This window comes from Hyperolius riggenbachi, chromosome 2 (assembly GCF_040937935.1).
Source record: "Hyperolius riggenbachi isolate aHypRig1 chromosome 2, aHypRig1.pri, whole genome shotgun sequence".
Taxonomy (NCBI): Eukaryota; Metazoa; Chordata; class Amphibia; order Anura; family Hyperoliidae; genus Hyperolius; species Hyperolius riggenbachi.
In genome coordinates, this window is record NC_090647.1 from 240834066 (window position 1) to 240854962 (window position 20897).

Below are 20897 nucleotides of genomic sequence, written 5' to 3' on the forward strand. Positions count from 1 at the left end.
AGTGGTAAGAAACGCATGTGCTTGTCAGTGCAGCTTAACATGCACAGTATTTACGATAGACTGTTAAAACCACCCAAAAAACATTCAAAGTAGCTGTCACTGTCTAATAATTTATAGAATTTTTTTACCAGGTTTTGTACGAATCCGAGGAGCTGGTTTGGGTTTTTGAGTTATTGGTTGTATAACTTTTTGCGTTGGAACTGAAAAAAAAAGAAAACCCAGTAGATCCGTCTTTTTACTCTTGAAAGCAATGTGTACCACACGGTGTATATAGACACTGATATGAACAAAGAATACTCAGCATGGGGTAGTGTGATGATTTTGTTCTGTGATACATGGATTGATTACAAGAAAAGCATGATGAAATGTTAATGGCATGGTACATTCAGCTGCTAATAGTTATGGCTGCTTATCTAATTTGCCAAAGCGGACCTTTTATCAACTGGGCAAATTTACTTTGAAAGCTGGAATTGTTAGTGCAGCTGCAGAGCTTATACAAACACATTATGCAATGAGTTTAAAGGCGAATAGTTAAACAGCATAAATGTTCAAAAATAAGAGCTCCGCTCACAGGCTACGCCTTTCATCGGTTCATTTGGCTGAATGCAGACCAGAAGCATCTTTGCAGTTCACAGAGCTTCCGTGGATTCTTATGTGAAAAGAGTTTGAGCAATGTGTCCAAACACTAGCATGCATGGACTTACATCTAAGCAGCTGGAGTGCACAAAAAGCCATTACCATGCAGAGCTATTCATTTTGGTTTAAGTGGCTGGCATTGGTATATTCAGAATCAGAATCAGAATCATTTTATTTTGGTAATCTATCCTTTCTTTTTCAGTTCTGTAGGAGTGAAGCACTCTTAATGTCTATCTCCCACTGCACACTTTGGGGCATACTCACTAATCTGTGATAAAGTCTTACACATGATGAGTAGACCGTAACGCATTGCATGGATTTCCTTTTGCTTTACTCATTGTGCGTAAGAATTTGTGAACATACTCCTTTGCTACAGCCTATCAGAATTTGGTATTGGACTCCACCAACTTCAGTTGGCTTCCAACATGAGAAGGGGCAGCATTTGTCAATAACAGAGAAGCTTATCCAATGAACCACACAGAGTTGGATGACCTCCTGAGGAATGCAATATCAGTCAGGCTTCCGATATCACCTTATAGCCAGACAAAAAGAATAGCTTGCAATGAAGAACATGTAAGCTTTGCTAGAATACTAGAACAAAGCTTAGTTCACAGGCCCTCAAAAATAATGATAATGGGCTACATGCACAAAAGGATGCAGGCATTTTGGCAATAGAAATGCTACTCTGATTAAGTGAAGAATTTACCCGGCGTTGAATGGGGACTTTCAGGTCTTTGTGTTGTTGTGGACTGAGAAGTAGTCAATGTTGTGTTAGGAACTGAAAGAAATAACATGTTTACTAGTTCTGCTCATTATTCAAAAGTATTTTGATTTGCCTACATAAAACAATGTATGCTGCACTGTATTGAGCACAGAAGACAAACAAGAGTTACATATTTTGCTGTAAAGAATGCACAGGAATCACATTTGTATTACTTATAATAGTGCACCAGAGAAGAAAACAATATACAACCTCATAACGTTTGTACCACTTTTCACATTTACTGCCAGTTAACCTTTATATATACTTTTGAACTGGAATATACCCAGTTGCATTTTGCGGTTAATATGGAGGAAAAAACATTACTATAATCTTGAGCATAGAATCCTTGTCCATCTTAGTTGTGCAGAGACAATTCATAAAAGATCTGCAGACTAAACTCAGCCAAAGGTGAGCAATAAGACATCTCCTCAGTATTGCTGAAGACCATGCTTCCCTTTAAAAGGGTTGGATGAAGCTTTGCCACCTCAAATAATCCTATCTCTTGTGTAGCAGTATAGGCAATATTTAAGGTTCCTTGTTTCATAGTTGGCTTCAAAGCCCTAAAGAACACTGTCAATATGAAATATGGCTCCAAAGATATTCCACTACAGAAACAAGCAATTAGGTTTCCAAAGTTTCACAGCAACAGCATGAAGTTTGAAAACAAGTTTATATATTAAGTTATGGCTTTCTGAGGCAATGTGAAACATGACATCTGGCTGATATGTGCAACAGGTTTGCTTATACTACGATATTGATAAATCAGCAGCAAAAATCTGAAGCTGCAGTTGCAACTTAACCATGTTAAAGTGACAGTGAGGATATGACTGAAAGAGATCCTTACCAACTTCAGTGTCCTGTTCTGGCTGGCTAAGTGCTGCTTAGTCTCATCTCGATTCCTTAGGTATACCCTTGAGGTAGGTAATGACCTTGAGATTGGATAACATGATTTTCTAGTCTATATAATATGCTGCTCAGTACAATTTGCATATTCATTGTAATTAGAAAAGCTAGTCTTTCAATTCCCATTTATTATGCTGGTAAGCCCCTTAACTGGCCGTTATAAGGAGTGAACAAAGTTTTTAAAGGACATTTGAGGTAGGGTCCATTTTTTAGTCAATCAATTCTTTCGTTTAGGACTCTTATTTTTTTTTTTTTTTTAAGAAAAAAGTGTTTGGATTTTCTGTTTGACCTCTAAATAATATAAGAGGTAATAAATAGGAAGAAAAAAATTCCTTACTAGAGCAATAACATAGAAAAAAAATAAGTATATGTTACCCATGGGTACATCTGGTTCTCCAAAGATTTGAAGGCTAATAACATGTATTGGTACTTTCTGTGTTGCTTTGGGAGCTGTGATGGGAAACAGAATAATTGGTGATTATAACAAAAATAGATTAGGTCACACTAAAGAATATTATAACAATAGGGAGAGTAGCCATAAGTATATTTCATCTTCTCAAACGAAGTGAAAACATCAGTCTGCAAAGTTATGGTTTTTAGAATGTCACAAATAACTTTCAGATGAAGCTACTATAGGATTTCCTGCCCCCACCCCTGGAATTCAGCTGAAAAATGCTCTGATTTAACTGCCCCATGGGTTTACTCAATAAGGCATGAAAGTAAAGCCATTCCTTACGAGTTGGTTTTGGGTCAGCGTATGGTATAATGTTGCACAAAGACTTGTTTAAGATAGAGGTATTTACAGTGAATTAGCAGTTACTTTAATGGATAAAGAAGCTTAGAAACATATGCATCTGCATAGGAATTCAACTATTTCTGCGCACTTCTTTCATCAGTGAATGGTGTTGAGTTTATCACTGTCCATATTGATATTGATATCAGACCAAGTTGATTTGACTCAAACAATTATTGCGTCAAATCAACTTTTTTCTTTAGTCCACCAGGTGGTTTGCTCAGTGAATTGGTAAAAGGTGCACTAGTTCACAAAATACTTTGTCCTCCACTGATTACGTTAAAAAATGTTGCCCTCTTGAGCTTCATTCACACTAAAAGCCTTCAGGGAACTTAGCTGTAGCTTTCTATCACCCCATTCTGTAGTCTGCAGAATACAAAGGAGCTTTCCTATAAATAATTCTATAAGTACATATCCAACTCAAAATCTTTTAAAAAAGCAAAAGAAAAAAACTTTTTTTCAAATTCAATGGAAGAAACACTGGGATATTTGACATTTTAAATCACAGATCAAGTAGACTAATGTCTAGGCAACAGTTCAATTACCAGGTCTCGTATGTGATATTTTATTTGACTGAGTTGTTTTAGGGGCTGCAGTTGAAGTGGTTTGTGTTACACTTTGCACTGGAAAATAAATAGAAGAACAGATGTTAAACAAACGATTCTCTGAAAGAAAATACTAGGAATAAAAAGTCCATTATGTCATTATCCAGTGCAGAAAAAAAGCAAGGAATGCTGCAGGATGGAAAGAGAAGAGACGTGGCTACATACATGCATGTGAATACACACACACACACGTGTGTGTGTGTCTGTGTCTAACAGCACTTCATCAGCTCAGTCAGCAGTAGTACGAAAATAAACAAGAGCAGTAAAGCAGTACACACAGTAGTACCATCCTGGGCTTCTTCTGCAGCACATATAGCCATAGTTGACAGAAAGCTACAGTTATCCATAAAAGCCAAACACAAATCAGCCCTTATTTGGCATAACTAGAGTTACATGAAGTCTGGCTGGTATGTATTAGTGTGCATTGCGTGCAGTTATCATTACTCTTACTCAGTTAGCGCGCATGAGAGCAGTTGGCAACTTGCTTTAAATTTGAGACAGAACTAGATGGTGTGAACGTTAAAGAGTACCAATCACTTTTTCCACACATTTTTGACATATTGTGGTAAGAGTAGATTAAAATAAAGACAGAAAAAAATAAAAATGTATATTTTTTCATTAAGGCATATCATTTATACTTGCAAGTATTTCAAAAATATGAAAACAAAAACAACCAAAACAACAAAAAAACAAACACAAACACTTTTGGAGATGTGTTGCTGTATGAGCTGACACCGTTTGTACCTTACATGTGAAATTAGGCAAAATCTCAGTTAAGGTCTTATCCTGGATTTGTGCTACATCATAACTGGTTGACAGAATGTGTTACTGTGCAATCTACTGATTTAGCAAATAGCTGGAAGTGCACACCACACAAGGCATGCCTACAGCAAGTGAAAGAAGGAATAGATCCTTGCGGTGATCTATTCCCAAAATACTTGCGTTATGATAGTGGTGCCAGCTGTCAGCATAGTACATAAACAGAACTAAGATAGTAAAATTACTTTTTTGTGAAGTGACTGATTCTCTTTAACATAGAAAGAGTTGAGCAGCTTTAACAAATTCCATTATGTGCATTTATATGTGGAAAATGTATGAAAGGATGGCAACAGAGAAACGTACTGCTAAAGGTCCAATCAGCTGAAACATTACAAAGCAATCATGCATAGCTGTTTGCACTGCTGGCTTATGATCACATCAAAACAAGCAGGCCACTTTACCACTTGGAAGTTCTGGCTCGTCAAATATATGAAGTCTAATCAGGTTTATTGGCATCTTTTTGGTTTGTGCTGGTTTTGGCACTACATAGAACATAACAGAATCCATGAGTAATCAGGGAAACTGAATTATGAAATAAGTGGTCGTTGTTCTTCCAAATAAAAGTGCTTATAAAATTTACCAGCAGTTGTAGGTGGACTTTGAGAAGTTTTGTCAGAAACAGCTTTTTCAGTTTTATCTGGCACTGAAAGACAAAAAATCCTCTTAATTATTGCTTGTTTGTAAAAGCTCAAATACTATTTTCAGTGGCTACTATTAACCCCGTTTGTACAATACCTACAGGAGAGATGTGCTTTCACTTACACGTGTTCTAGTAGGAAAATAGCTCATTTTATAGCAAAATAATTTGAGATGTGTTCATATTTGAGATTGAAGGGGTTTCAAACACCTTTTAAAGCTTAGTTGCAACCATGCGATGAGTTCAAGTCCATCTCTGGTCAGAAATGAAAAACTTTATATATGGAGAAAACTATCCAACTACTTCTCCCTAGGAAAGCTTTGACTGGTACCTGGTTATCTTCTTTTTGTTTCCCAGATATACCTCCTCTAAATGAAAGCTACACTCCCTTACCACAAAGAAGTATAATACAGTGGCCATCTTAAGAGATGTGCTGTTACAGTGACAGTGGAGGGGCCAGAGGGAGGGAGCTTTCTGGAAAGGTAAGCAGATGCTTTTCTAGCTACAGGCAAATTGTTTTACTCAGCCCAAAGTTTAACTTTAAGGGTTACAGAACTTGAGTAGAAAATCTATTTCTTCTACTCTACATTTGTTGATGTCTCTTTCCCTTTTGGAGAAATGTATCACAATGCAGGATAAAAAACAAGTAAGTTCTCCCAGGAGGGGACACAGACAACAATTTAAATATATAAAATCAGGTGTGTGTGTGTGTGTGTGTGTATGTCACCATCACTTGACAACCCCTTGACCAATTCAAACAAACTTGGTAAACACATCCCTTACTACCTGGGAAGATACAGTATGTTGCTGCGCCCTCCCTGCACACCTTAGTAGAACCACAAACAGCCAGTCAGATTTCATCCGTTCAGGTCAATAGAAATGTTTAAAAGGCTGCTATTTTCACAGTAATACAGCCAGAGTCCTTAAACTTGGCATACTTAGTCACTTGGTGATCGAGGCTAAAAATTCATGGAAAGTGGGTGGGGCATAAAACAGTCAATCACATTTCAGCCATTCATTTTAAATGGGAAAATGTAAACTGCAGTCATTCTTAGACTGTTAGACAGGGAACTTCTCAAACTTGGCACAATTGGTCACTGGGTAACTGGGATTAATATTCAGGAAAGTGGATGGAACCTTCAACAGCTAATCAAAATTCACCTATTGTTTTTCAAGGAGAATATTTACATGTTTGCCTTTCTTACACTGTTAATGGCAGAGGCCTCAAACCTGCTACAATTGGTCATTTGGCGACAGGGGCTCAAATTCAGAAAAGTGGGTGGAGCCACAAAAAGCCAGTCAGATTTATTTGATTGATAAACTGCTTCCAGTCTCACGTTATTGATTCCAAGGACCCAAAGCTCACAAACTTGGTCATTGATTGACTGTGTGTCAAGGTTAGAAAAAGTGGCCAGACCCAACAACAATTAAATACAGGATCTTCTCAAAAAATTAGCATACTGTGATAAAGTTCATTATTTTCTGTAATGTACTGATAAACATTAGACTTTCATATATTTTACATTCAAATACACACAACTGAAGTAGTTCAAGCCTTTTATTGTTTTAATATTGATGATTTTGGCATACAGCTCATGAAAACCCAAAATTCCTATCTCAAAAAATTAGATTATTTCATCCCGACCAATAAAAGAAAAGTGTTTTTAAAACAAAAAAAGTCAACCTTCAAATAATTATGTTCAGTTATGCACTCAATACTTGGTCGGGAATCGTTTTGCAGAAATGACTGCTTCAATGCGACGTGGCATGAAGGCAATCAGCCTGTGGCACTGCTCAGGTGTTATGGAGTTCCAGGATGCTTCGATAGCGACCTTAAGCTCATCCAGAGTGTTGGGTCTTGCGTCTCTCAACTTTCTCTTCACAATATCCCACAGATTCGCTATGGGGTTCAGGTCAGGAGAGTTGACAGGCCAATTGAGCACAGTAATACCATGGTCAGTAAACCATTTACCAGTGGTTTTGGCAGTGTGAGCAGGTGTCAGGTCGTGCTGAAAAATGAAAAATGAAATCTTCATCTCCATAAAGCTTTTCAGCAGGTCGCTATCGAAGCATCCTGGACCTCCATAACACCTGAGCAGTGCCACAGGCTGATTGCCTTCATGCCACGTCGCATTGAAGCAGTCATTTCTGCAAAACGATTCCCGACCAAGTATTGAGTGCATAACTGAACATAATTATTTGAAGGTTGACTTTTTTTGTTTTAAAAACATTTTTCTTTTATTGGTCGGGATGGAATATGCTAATTTTTTGAGATAGGAATTTGGGGTTTTCATGAGCTGTATGCCAAAATCATCAATATTAAAACAATAAAAGTCTTGAACTACTTCAGTTGTGTGTAATGAATCTAAAATATATGAAAGTCTAATGTTTATCAGTACATTACAGAAAATAATGAACTTTATCACAGTATGCTAATTTTTTGAGAAGATCCTGTACATACAAGAGTAATGCCAGGTCTTCAGCTAGGCACTAATTACATTAAATCATTTTTGCATACTGTCAGAAATTGATAAGATGATGTATGAACTACCAAACATTTGGGAGATTTAAAGAAGCACTATAGTTTCCTATATCTATATACTGCTGCTTATTGGCATGAGACCAAACCCTCGCAATGATGCTTAGTCTAGGCTGTATACATATGCAAAATTCTTCTACCATAGCATTATGAGAGACCAGATATTATTTGTACTGGCTTTGGATCTATCAATAAACAAACATTCCACAGAGATCACCTGATTCACCTGGTTATTTTCACTACAGTTCCACTTTAAAAAGGGCTGTAGTAGACAACAACAACTTAGACACGGTTTAATCTATTAGATGAAACAATTCTAACTGGGCACTGTAATGGTTAGCGGAGATACCGCCGCAGAGACAAGCGGCATGGCGGTTATCTCCGCGTATCAGCCGGCGGCCTCAGCCGCGCAGTTACATGCTGGTGCTCTGCCTGGTCCTTCTATTGCACATAGATTGAGGGCTGCGCGTGCGCGCTAGGCGACAGGACCTTTATGCAAATAGAAGGGTAGTCAGCTGATCTACCAGGTCAGCTGACTCCAACAGTACGCTGGATTGGCTGAATCACTGGGGCGGCGCTGTGGACTGTGGAGCACTTCTGAATATATAGTACCAGCCTGTCAGTTGCTCCGTGTCTGCTGTTGCGAATGCTAACGTGTTAGCGCGCAGACCCTAGTCAGATCCCGAAGTGTGCTAGAACCAGCTGGAGCTGGGGATCCACACTTAGCCAGATTCTGTTGATAGCTTAAAGTACTAATTGCATTGTATTATCTGTTATGACCTTCTGCTTGGTTTGACTATTCTCCTGCTTTTCTGATTCTGTACTTTTGCCTATCTTGCCGACTCTGCCTGAACTTAAACTCTGAGTTAGCCTTCTGTCTTTGTACTGTATCTGTCCGTACGTTGCCGATCCTGCCTGTCTGACTATCCTGTACTCACCAGTGGGTCAGCCAGGTGTCCACTGGCTGCAGTACAGTCTTAGCACCTGCTCCTCAGGTGTAAGCCCTGACTGCAGTACAGTCTTAATCACCTGCTCCTCAGGTGATTCCCGGCTGCAGTACAGTCTGAGTCTCTCGCTCCTTGGGTGATCTTAGCTGTACTGAATCACATATCCAGCTTGCTGGGTGAATACTCTTGTGTTCTATTGAGATACCTATCTCCACCAGCTCCTCTGGGGTATCTCTATCATTACTGTTGCACCAAACATCTGTTCTTACATTGGTTATCCTGGTTCTGGCTATACTTGTATTATTGGTGATTCTGCAGATCACACATAATCAGGTATAGCATCTGTATTATTGGCGATACTGCAGATCACCAATAACCAGAGAAATCTGTTCTCACTGACACCAATCGTTACAGGCACCCAATTGGCTTGATTCACTAAGACAAATAGCATGCCTTATCAGAGATAACACGCCTTATCAAAGTTAACACTCCTTATTAGAGTAGCATAACTTATGCCTGCTAATTGGCAATGAAGAGAGCCCCACTCATCCCGCCCTGAGCTACTGCGGGTTCGTAGCGCTCGCTATGCTACTCTGATAAGGCGTGTTAACTTTGATAAGGCGTGTTATCTCTGATAAGGTGTGTTAACTCAGATAAGGTATGCTATTTGTCTTAGTGAATCAAGCCCATTAAGTGTCTTTAGTTTTGGCCTAGATTTTCCTTTGCTTTGGCATACATCCTTTAGGTATGTCAGTATGTCTTGGGTACCATATATATATATATACACTCGAGTATATGCCGAGTTTTTGGGCCCCAAAAAGTGGCCCAAAAGTGGGGGTCTCGGCTTATACTCATGTCACTAACAAATGGCAACCCCCCTGAATGCATCCTCACCCGCCACAGGCACAGTGGAGCTAAGCGGTGATGGCTATTGACAATGCAGATTTGTGTGCTGTGTGCCGCTGTCCCATTGAAGCAGAGCAGCATACATAGTTGCCATAGTGAGCAGCCTGCGGCATGTACTGAGCTGATGCCTGCCTGCATTGCTCTCACCTCCTGTTTGCTATCCAGGCCTCGGTATGTATGGTGGCTGCTTCCTCCGGAGTGCTTTGCTGTTCCTCTGCTCCCATCATGCCGCTCTCCCCGCTGTCATTGCCTCGGAGCTCGAGTCATACAACACACGGCAAGGAATCCTCTGTAACTTCTTCCTAGTCTCCTGAAGTGGCACATTGGCGCCACTAGAGGGCAGTATAGCAATGAGACTAGGAAGAAGCTACAGAGGATTCCTTGCCACGTGCTGTGTGACCCGAGCTCCGAGGCAATGACAGCGGGGGAGAGTGGCATGAGGGGACCGAGGAAGAGCGGAGACACTCCTGAGGAAGCAGCCACCATACATACCGAGGCCCCAATAGCAGACAGGAGGTGAGAGCAATGCAGCCAGGCATCAGCTCAGTATATGCCTTGGGCTGCTCACTATGGCAACTATGTATGCTGCTATGCTTCAATGGGACAGTGGCACACAGCACACGAGTGCTGCTGAGCAAATGCCAAAACAAAAGTTCCCCTCTAAGCCTGTGAAGTCTTTAGTGGTAAGCAACAGGGTCAGCACTCCGAGATGGAATTTAAAAGGTACACTTGAATATAATGGGTTCTCATTTGGATATGTCATGTGTCTTAATGCCCCTTTGATTGAGTGCTGATTTGTTACATCAGCTGTGCTGTCTGTCTTGCCACAGACACATTATGCAGAGATTGCTTTCTGCCCTTAAAAGAAAAGGACTAATATCACTTTTGTGTGACTGATAAGAGTAGTTGGTTGGATTTATTAATCCACTCTGTATATACTGGACAGGACACTTGGGAAGTGGGAGGGAAGGTGGACAGGCCTTTATTTATACATGTGGGTCCACCACCTCTGCCAGGGGGGGTTTATTTTGACTATTAAAACTCACCAGTAGCTGCTGCATTTCCTACTACTAGAGTCAATAATTTTGGGGGGGTCGGCTTATACTCGAGTCGGCTTATACTCAAGTATATACGGTATATTCATATTAATTTTGTCACTAATATTACCGATTCTGTACCTTGTTCTGATTCTGTATTTTGTCCAAGTCTGTATTGTGTAGATTGGTGTATATCATTGTCTGTATTATTTTGCACCCCATTTTTGTTGCTTATTTTGTACAGCACCATGGAATATGTTGGTGCTTTATAAATCAATAATCTTAATAATACGACTCTCACAGTGAAACAGCACCTATTTGCAAAGGAATAGTATACATAGGTATTTGTAACAAATAAATTGGTCATATGCATTAAAGGGGAACTGAAGTAAGAGGTATACGGAGGCTGCCATATTTTTTTCGTTTTAATCAATACCAGTTGCCTGGCAGCCCTGCTGGTCTATTTCTCTGCAGTGGTATCTGAATAACACCAGAAACAAGCATGCAGCTAGTCTTGTCAGATCTGACTTTAAAGTCTGAAACAGCTGATCGGCTGCATGCTTGTTCAGGGGCTATGGCTAATAGTATTAGAGGCAGAGAATCAGCAGGGCTGCCAGGCAACTGGTATTAATTAAAAGGAAATAAATATGGCAACCTCTGTATACCCCTTACTTCAGTTCCCCTTTAAATGGAATCTGTAAGGCTTTTTAAATGTATTTGTAATAAATAAAAAATGTATGCTAGGAAATATTAAATCATATATATTTAATATTACCACTTTTAAGTGGTGAGCTCAAGCATGTCCAGAAACATTATTGGGTTTTTAAGACAGTTTCTGATCTCTATAATAAATATGAAGCTCAAATTACAGACTGTTTTCTTTCACTGATGCCAAAAAGCTGGCTGATCAACCAATCTGCCTTGTACTACAGAGGGTGCCTTTAAGTTTGAAAAAGGGAAAGCATCAATATGATTTCAGCTTCAGTGTGGCACTGACTTAATGGAGGATCCCTCATCCCATTGCACAGAAATGGGGAAAGAGTTGCATGTGGCTTTAAAAGAGAAGCTAAAGGAAGGTTGTAGACTTTATTGCCTTGTAGAAAAATGCCACTTTTGTAGCTTCTTGCCTTCCGTTTCTGAAAATTTTAAATGCACTGACACTGTATGCAGTTCGAGTGTTCCAACTTAAAGTGTACCCAAGCCGAAGCTCCGGTACAAAATCAGATAATTACCTTGAGAGAGGGCAGCCTCAGGATCCTATTGAGGCTTCCCTCGGTGGTTAGAAGCCCCCGTTGCTGAGCGCGGCCCCTCCACATCTGGGCCATGCAGCACCTCTTGGCCGCGAAATAGCCAACCGAGCCCGCCCACTTATGCACATTAAGCCGAAACCGCAGGCTCTTTGCTACTGTGCATGCATGAGCTGGCTTGTGTGGCTACTTCACGGCCATGATAGAGGAAAAGGAGCTGCACAGCCTCAGCAACGGGGGGCTTGCAAACAAAGAGGGAAGCCTAAGGCTTCCCTCTCTTCAGGGTAGGAATCTGATTCAGCTCGGGTTCCCTTTAAGTTTCACTCCACTGGCTGTATGCTTTCAGGTGTATTCAATACCGCTATTTGATCAGTATAAAAGATCAGCATGATAGCCAGAGAACTGTAATTTTTTAAAAGAAAAAGGATGTAGATCAAGGAGCCAATATGAGTGATTGTCAGCAAATACCAATAAGTCTGCTAGGAGTTTTTGAATTTCTTACTGGGGCTTATTTGAATTTGCCATTGATAATTTCAGTTGACCCAGAGTAAAGAACCAATGGTAAGTTTGATAGGAAATTCAAACAAGCCAATATCAGGGAAAATATTTATAAAACAATTGCTACACATTCTTCACATGCAGATGCAGTTATTGTGGCCTATTATTAGCTGGCAATCACTGCAGTCATCTGCAGCATGGCAATAGAAAGGAATTATACACTGTAATAAATTCCCAATCCATCAACATTAACATCCAATCCATTAACATTAGGAGGCATGCCCATGGCCACACTTATGAACAGTTTTTGTTTTCTGAATCTGGAATTAGGATTTTTACCCAATCATGGATTGATTCAATTTTATTAAATCAGGGTATATATAAGTCTTGAAAAAAAATAAGGAAGAAACAAAAAAACATATCCTGTTATAGATGTCATTAGTTTATTTCAGGTTACAAAATACAAGTTTAAGTTTAAATAGTTGTTGAAATGCCACCTCACAACTAATCTCTATTCCATTACATGACTTTGGAGTATAAATAGTCATACATGGACATGGCCTCAGAGAGAACAAGGCCAATGGTTGAAGACCAATGGTAGACCGGTAGGTTATATCCCCACTAATACAATGTACAGTAGAGAATATGGTTAAACACCTATCAAGGAGATAATAAAGTTTTTGCCCATCTATATGCAAATGATAAAATATATGACACTATGAAGTATGGTTATTAGTTTTCTTCTAGAAGAGCATCCACTATTAACTCAATTCTCTTTCCCAGTCTGTTTGAGATGACTCCTGGAAGGTGAAAGGATCCTACAGGTGAAAGGATCCTGTAACTGGGCCATACACACATGTAGTCATTCATATGTGATGTCACATGGCTTCTTTTCAATGGGGAAACAATCCTGTAACACCACAAGTATTTTGCACTTTATGCAGCCTGTGGTATGTTTATCCTCCTTATAGGTCACTCATTGCAGAGCATTCCGGAGGAGTGTAATGGTTGGTATGTAATACCTCTAATAACACTTAATATTTTTCTATTGTACATAATGAGTACACAAACTTTTGTTTTACCTACATGGTTTGAAAAGATTTCCCTTCTGAAACTTGGGGGAAATCTGCAATGCAGACCTTTCATGAAGGAGGTCCACTGATTGTTGGATTTGGGAACCTGTCTTAATGCCCGCTGGGACTATAACTTGTTTTTTAGTTATAGATATGTAAGATAACTAGAATTAGCTCTGAGGCTCAGTGTAATATTTAGCAGAAAATGGGCAATGGATAAATATGCATATGGCTGTGTACCCTGCATACCATGCAGCAATATTAAGAAGAATTACAATCTGAATTGTATATTAATCCATCCAACCCAACTGAGATGTGACTGCTAAGCATGCTCCTGCCAAATAATTTAAAAATAGCAGAAAAGGGCACGGCTATTTCTTCAATTTATTAATTAATAATGGCTATACATTTTTTTGGCGGCACAGCCGTGGTAATTCGGGTGCAGTGTTAAAATGAAAAAGAAAAAAAAAATCATAATATTGGTGAATTTTGTGGTGGGGGAGTCAGTCAGGGTGAGGGATCAGCAGAGGGACAGCTCATGAGAGAATAGGGCTAGATAAGGGATTAGTAAAATATCAATAACAATTACCAATATTTTACTATCAGAATTAGGCAGTGACAGTAGTAGAATATCTGTAATTTACTGATATTCCACAGGGGTTAGGGCTAAGCATAGGAGCATTGGGGGGAGGGGGGGGGGGGTGATAGAGCAATTAGTGGGCTAGGGTGTAAGGCTGTGTACAATATGTACAGTTTACATTGTATCTACGTTCTCCTTACTTTAATACTTTTTTTTCTTATTTTAGCAGGTTCTTCAAGTTCATATATTCAGTTTTAAATTACTGGAAGTCTCGCGCAAAGACTTTTGGCAACAAGCTAACATAATACATTTATACTTTCAAACTATCGCCAAAAATATATATTATTCTGAAATCAAATACAAAGAAATGTTGAATCTGGATGAATGGCACTGTGGTACAAAGTGCTTGGCTGGAGCTTGTGCAATGTGCTATGGTTACAGGATCATCGGTGAAAATTGTCTGAGATTTAGAAAGTAGTACAGGGACTTGGCAAGAACATATATATTAATTTGGTCCAGGTGCAACAGACTGTGATACCAGGGCCAGTTTAAACGTACCGAGTTGAAAGAATACTGAGAGAATAATGTTAATGAAAGCTACAATTTTTTAAAGATTATCACTTTAGCTGCTTATGGAAAATCACTGATTTTATGGATCTAAGGTCACTTCCAATTGGCACTTAGAGAGTTACTGCCCTGAAACACACACCCCAAAAAACAAAAAAAAAACTATAGAACATAAACACATTTAACAACATCAATCAACATGCACAACCCGAGATTCAAGAAGCAAATAATCATGTTTACCAGGTGGTATCTCGGAATGATCTACTATGTCAGATCCCAATGTGTCATGATGGAAAACAGGTGATGTTTTAGGATCTGGATGGAATAAAACAGCATTATTATCAATATTAGGTTTACGAAGTAGTATGTTTCCCAATGATGACATGCTATTATGAACAATTGTAGCCCTGTAACTGGGATTAAAAGAGAAGTGTTTTATTACCAAGCTGATGGGGTGGGCCGACTGTAGAATGGACCTTATTGGAAGAAATTTTTTGAGTTTCAGATGGAACTGGAAATAAAAGAGTAAGAGCTCAAACTAAGTTCATTTCAATTTTTTGAGATTATGTCACTTTCAGAGTTGTATAAGTGAGTCATGCAGCACTGATTGAAAAATCATCCTTAGGGACTTTGCAACCTAGCAGAGAATGAAAAGATAACATTCTGAAAAACAAAAGGACATGTGTATATATCTCTTTCGTAAGTATGAAGAAAGAAAGACAAAGTTAAGAAATGCTTGTAGCCTGGTCCAAGGGTAAGAGAAGGAAAACTGAAATATCAAAAATGTATGAAAGAGGTTTATTTACCCACAGTGGTGGTTGTCTCTTCTGTTAAATGAACGGGCTGTGAAGCCTTAAAAGCTGAATGGAACATAAATATAATAACAAAAATATGGATCAAATGTTATGCTGGTCCTGAGCTAGAAAAAAAAATAAGATTACATGCACCATGCAACAAAATAAAAACTGGGACTATAAAAAAACACCACTTATTGACGTCATGTGCTTCATAGAACCACCTGTACAAGATACTGAATTTATGTAAGAATAGATTCTTGGTATTATTAAGTGTTCCATCCCCGATAGTCCGCCTACTTGTACGTAGCACATCTTTTGTCCTCTGCAATGGCCTTGTGCTCTGTACAATTACATGTGATTGGTTAACCACTTGCTGACCGCGCACTCATACCGCGCGTCGGCAAAGTGGCAGCTGCAGGACCACAAGCGTAAATAATCCGATTTGTTTACATTTTTACAACGCTGCTACAGTAGCTGCGTTGTAGTAGATCAGCGATCCCCGGCCAATCAGCGGTCGGGGATCGCTGTCACATGACAGCGGGGAGCCTGTTAGAGGCTGCACAGGACAGATCCGTTCCTGTGCAGCCTCCGATCTCTCGGGGAAGGGAGGGAGGAGAGGGAGAGGGGGAATCCTGCAGTGGAGGGGGCTTTGAGGTTCCCCCCCCCCGCTACCCACAGCATGCAGGAGCGATCAGACCCCCCCCCCAGCACATCACCCCCCGAGTGGGGAAAAAAGGGGGACGGTCTGGTCGCTCTGCCTGTTATTTGATCTGTGCTGGGGGCTGTAGAGCCCACCCAGCACAGATCTCAAAAAACAGCGCTGGTCCTTAAGGGGGGGGTAAAGGCTAGGTCCTCAAGTGGTTAAGGCACATCCTGTTTGGAGGAAATCCATACTAGTAAAGACCTTCATTTGTTATTGCAGGTCTCACCAGAACACACTGTTGAGAGTCACTGATAAAGACTGATTTGTACTGGGTGATCTAGTAATGACCATGTCCTTTAATTATTTTGTTATGCTCAGCAAAGAATTTCCACATTGAACTTTGCATTTTTACCTTAATCAGTTTTTTTGTGTGTGAAAATACAATGGATTTACACTAGATACACATACTGGCAAAAATGCTAAACTTTTTTTTTTTTTTAATTATGGTGACATGAAAATGGCTATATTCACTCAATACTGAGATTTCATGTTTTTGCAAATCTCTGCAACCATAGCAAGAGACCCAGAACACTTGTTGGTATTTACATTGCTTATGCAATTAAGGATCGGAAACCTTAATGGATGTTTGATGTGTGGACTGTACCATTGCTGGGGAAAAATTAGACATGCAATTTTTAAAGAAAGTAACCCTTGATTGTGCAATGATTTTCATAAGTTAATTTTATATTTTCCAAGCTTAAATCAGGGACACTTTAGGTTTGAGATTTTATTAAAGCAGCATTTAACTCCTGTATATAATTACTATTTTCTGCAATATATTGATAACCTAGAACAACTGTGAAGCAGGTATGGATATAGCCTGTACCACACAACTGCACCACACATGCCTCAGAGTCATAAGGTTAATAATCATGACTATTACTGTACCAGCTGTTGGATGTATCTGTTTTGACAATGGAATTTTACGTGGTGCAGAAGACACTCGTTCCTTCTTTGTAGCTGAAAAATAATGGCAACATTAGCGAGAAAGACTTATTGTAGATATGCCGATTGTGTCATTCCAAGTCAGTAATGCTGCTGTTTGAAGCAAAAAAGTATGTAGGCAACATGCAGAATGAGGTAACGATAATGTAAAGCTTGTAAGATGATAGCACTCATATTCTGGTATGTGATCCAACAGCAATCATTTGTTAGGAAACGAAGCATACACAAGAACTGTAAGCACAAATTTCTGTTTGTACTCCCTTGCTTTGCATTTTGAAAGCTTCCATCATAGTTAGAAAATACATCCAGGTAGGTTTATCAAATCTGTTCAGTTATCTGCCATGCCTCATAGAAGACTTGTTCTACAATTTGATCCACCAGACAATTTCTTCCTAGTTTATATAAGCACAGACATATATTTTACCCACTGTGGTAATATCTTTCTTTATTTAAGCAGGTAATTCACTGCACTTCTCAAAGTACAAAACAAGTCTAACATTACTACTAGACAGCAAGTTAATTTTAGGTTTCTTAGACAATCTCGTCTTCTACCACCAGAGTATCTTACACAACACCTGACCATGCAGCTACTGTCCAACCATGCAGTGGCCATCTAGCCCAGCCTGCTATACATTCACAAAAAGCTTTCTGAAATTTGATTCAGGTATGAAATGAATGTTAATTATCATGCAATTTTTGAACATAGCGAACCGTTAATAAAGTGTGCAGTTTTGTTTTCAGAAGCAACTTATTGGCAGCCAAGTGGATATTCTACTTGATTCTACAAAACAGTAAGCTTTAAAAAGACGTGTTACCCTGAGTGGATTTGGTCCTTTGTGAAGTAGTACGAGTATTAGTTGTGAAAGTTGTAGTCCAATATGCTGAGATTGGAAAACAGGAAAAAAAATGCTTGCACATTAATTGTATTCATTCTAATGTGTTCAGTCAGGTAATTCACAAGACACTTCTCTGATATCAATATTTGTATATCATAAACGAAAGCTAAAAGAAAAGGCCTAATTAATTTTCCTGCTATAACTACTCAACAACAATACAGGTTGTATGAGTAATTATCAACAAATCAATATTGCGAGTCACCTACACATCATCACATGCACTACTACTTCTGAATGCTAATTTCGGAATAATTTATGCACAACAGCCATTGGAGGTTTCAGAATCATCAATTATTATATCATTTACAGAACTTTACCATGATAACCTGGCCATATGCCAAATTAAGTCTTTTTTTTTTTTTTTTTTTAAAGCACATGCATGTTATTAAAATATGTATTTACCAGTAGTGGTATGTGGCTTGGGCATTGATGTGAGCTTCTGAACAACTGTCTGAACATCGGAAGCTGCAAATAAAATCCTACAATGACTTTTAAAAAATATAAAACAATAGCCTCATTACTGTTATTTAGTCAATAAGAGTTCAGCCAGTAAGGGATAGTTTTGGGGTGTTTGTTGTCCTCCCTAAAGCTTATACAGTCAAGCATATATTGCATATTTTACATATAAGAAGATTTTAATCACAATGGACTTTGAACCTGACCAACCGCACACTGAGATTACTGACACTTAAGCACTGTAAGTTCTTATAGTGCTACTTCTATTTTTCCTGTCTAGTGTGGAAATGTTGAAAGCCCTCATGTTATGCTATTCCACCATCCCTTAGAAAAAGGCCTTACATAACGATGGGCCAGTACTGCATGTAAAATGTGATGTTTCAAGCTTTAGTCCTGTAAACAAAATGGCTTCTAGGTAAAATATTTCTTGTTAGGCTTTTTTCCCACGTCACTGAATTTTCTAGCTATTAAAATTTGAAATAAGAATAGTCTATACTGTATTGTCTGAAGAAATGTTATTTTTCAAGACCATCACCTTATCTGAAGGGTGATAAGAATGCTTCAAGAACAGTAGCTACTGAGTTCCTACATCTTTGATAATAGACCTTTGAAGTTTTTTTTTAATGAATATAATAATAATAATTATTATTATATTGATATACGCATACGCAGGGCCGGATTTACCATAAGGCACTGTAGGCACGTGCCTACAGGCGCCTGATGATGGAAAGGTGGCGCAATCCTTTCCCCTAGTGCCTTCCTCCTTCCCTATGCAAAGTCTGGCTACCTAATGCTAAGGGACACCTGTAGCTACCTATGACAGGCATGGAAAGTAAGGTAGAAGTGACAACTGGTCCAGCCAGCACACTTGCGGTGCAGTTTGGCGGGGGTTGTAGGTTCATGGAGGGCGAAATCTAAGGTGCCAGGACATCTGTGCCTATAGGATCCTGTGATGTAAATCCAGGCCTGCTCATACGTCAGGAACTTTTATGAAAGTGCAAAATCCATTTCTCTATTTTTATTTGCAAGCCAATAGCAGAGATTTATTGGCTTTTGCAGAAGACTCCAGTTCAAACAAGGAACCAAAAAAGTGTACATTTTTATATTACTGAAAAAAAGCAATAAAACTGAAAAATACAGGAAAATGGGAGAGTTTGTGGACATCTACTGTAAGCCAGCTTTTTGATATGGAGGACCTCTCTTGTACGGAATTATTCATTTTTAAACTCCAGGTCAATATATTCTTATAGTCAAAATATACAAAATGGCATTCTGATTTCAAAGAATGTATTACCTAAAGTATGTTTTTCTGGTTCATACATAGGTGATGCATCTGCTGTATTTATTTCAGAACCTGGATGTGTGCTTTCTGAGGTAAAATTAAAACAAATAAGAAATGAAGGCTGTTAGAAAATGGAAGAATTCAGTCATAGAAAATATAAGTACTGTCCATTAAAACTGGGTAATGATTTTACCAACTTCAGAGTCTGGAACTTCAGTACTAGAGATGGGTTTTGGGTAAAACTGTAAAATTTCACTTGGAACTGGAAAAAAAGAATAGAATGTATACTCAGCTTCCAGGAAGTTGACGTGAAGATGGAATAAATTAGAGCTTTAGAAAGACAGTGCAAGGTTGGCTTGGGAACATGAAATTGCTTATTCTGAGAACAAATTACTGAAAGGCTGGCAAAATACCATAAAAAGTCCTTAAAGCAGAACTCTAGGATTGCAGGCTGAAAATGATGCCATGAATCTACTTTTGTTTTTAATATGTAAAGAAAATTCTAATGGCTGTGAACAAAGTACAGAGCTTCCCCAATGGCTGTCTCCAAAGAAAAGCTGCAGCCAAGATGCTCTATTCCAGACAATAGATAATAAAGAACACTCAACACCACTGCTCTCAATCACTATGAAAGAGAACCTACCATGATACAGGGCAACAGAGTTAAAGCCTGTCTTTTCAGAAGTCTCGTGAGTGCTGAATGAGATTTTATTTGAGACACAAAACAGCCCTAAAAGAAGCAGTAACCAAACTAACATGACCACCTGCAACAATATTAGTTTGGCACTCTATTTTATAAAACAGAAATGATCCTTGGGAAAAGACAATTGTTTTTAAATGCCAAATGGAATCTATCTACTATTATTTATATATACTGTATATATATATATATATATATATATATATATATATATATATATATTTGCATGGAGTCCTGCTTTAATAGAAAGAAGTACTAGATATTTTCTCCTAGTTACTAAAAAATGTGGTTCAGTTAAGGTCATTATGTTCCTTGGTACTATTATAAAAGTTTAAGGAAATGGTTTCCTTCAGTTAGGACTTGTTCACACCTAGAGTGCTTTCAGGTAATTTTTAAGTGCAGGCGATTTTTTTCAAATTCGCCCTTAACCATAAACATTTTCTCAAGAATAATAAGAATCTGAAGGAAAGGTGGATACGTAACAACCATTAAAATATCAGCAATAATAGCAGTACAATGTTAAAATTGTCTTGATAGCATAGCATTCAGAGCATTACATACATGTTGG

At 38.7% G+C, this 20897-nt stretch overlaps 1 protein-coding gene across 34 annotated transcripts in view; it reads right to left on the reverse strand.

Moving 5' to 3' along the window:
• The window catches only part of ABI3BP (ABI family member 3 binding protein), a 500595-nt gene that overhangs the window by 169570 nt on the left and 310128 nt on the right, over positions 1-20897 (reverse strand). For 27 of the 34 annotated variants that reach the window (XM_068268431.1, XM_068268429.1, XM_068268426.1 and 24 more), the window contains 14 exons: positions 19823-19891; positions 19642-19716; positions 18294-18356; positions 17811-17876; positions 16939-17010; positions 15357-15410; positions 14993-15061; positions 14791-14865; positions 5100-5162; positions 4921-5001; positions 3641-3718; positions 2678-2752; positions 1343-1414; positions 129-200 (listed from right to left, as the gene is read on the reverse strand). In XM_068268431.1, coding sequence (XP_068124532.1) covers positions 129-200; positions 1343-1414; positions 2678-2752; positions 3641-3718; positions 4921-5001; positions 5100-5162; positions 14791-14865; positions 14993-15061; positions 15357-15410; positions 16939-17010; positions 17811-17876; positions 18294-18356; positions 19642-19716; positions 19823-19891 — 984 coding nt within the window. The remainder of the gene's footprint in view (positions 1-128; positions 201-1342; positions 1415-2677; positions 2753-3640; positions 3719-4920; positions 5002-5099; positions 5163-14790; positions 14866-14992; positions 15062-15356; positions 15411-16938; positions 17011-17810; positions 17877-18293; positions 18357-19641; positions 19717-19822; positions 19892-20897) is intronic. The other 7 variants (XM_068268399.1, XM_068268400.1, XM_068268412.1 and 4 more) reach the window with 7 other exon arrangements.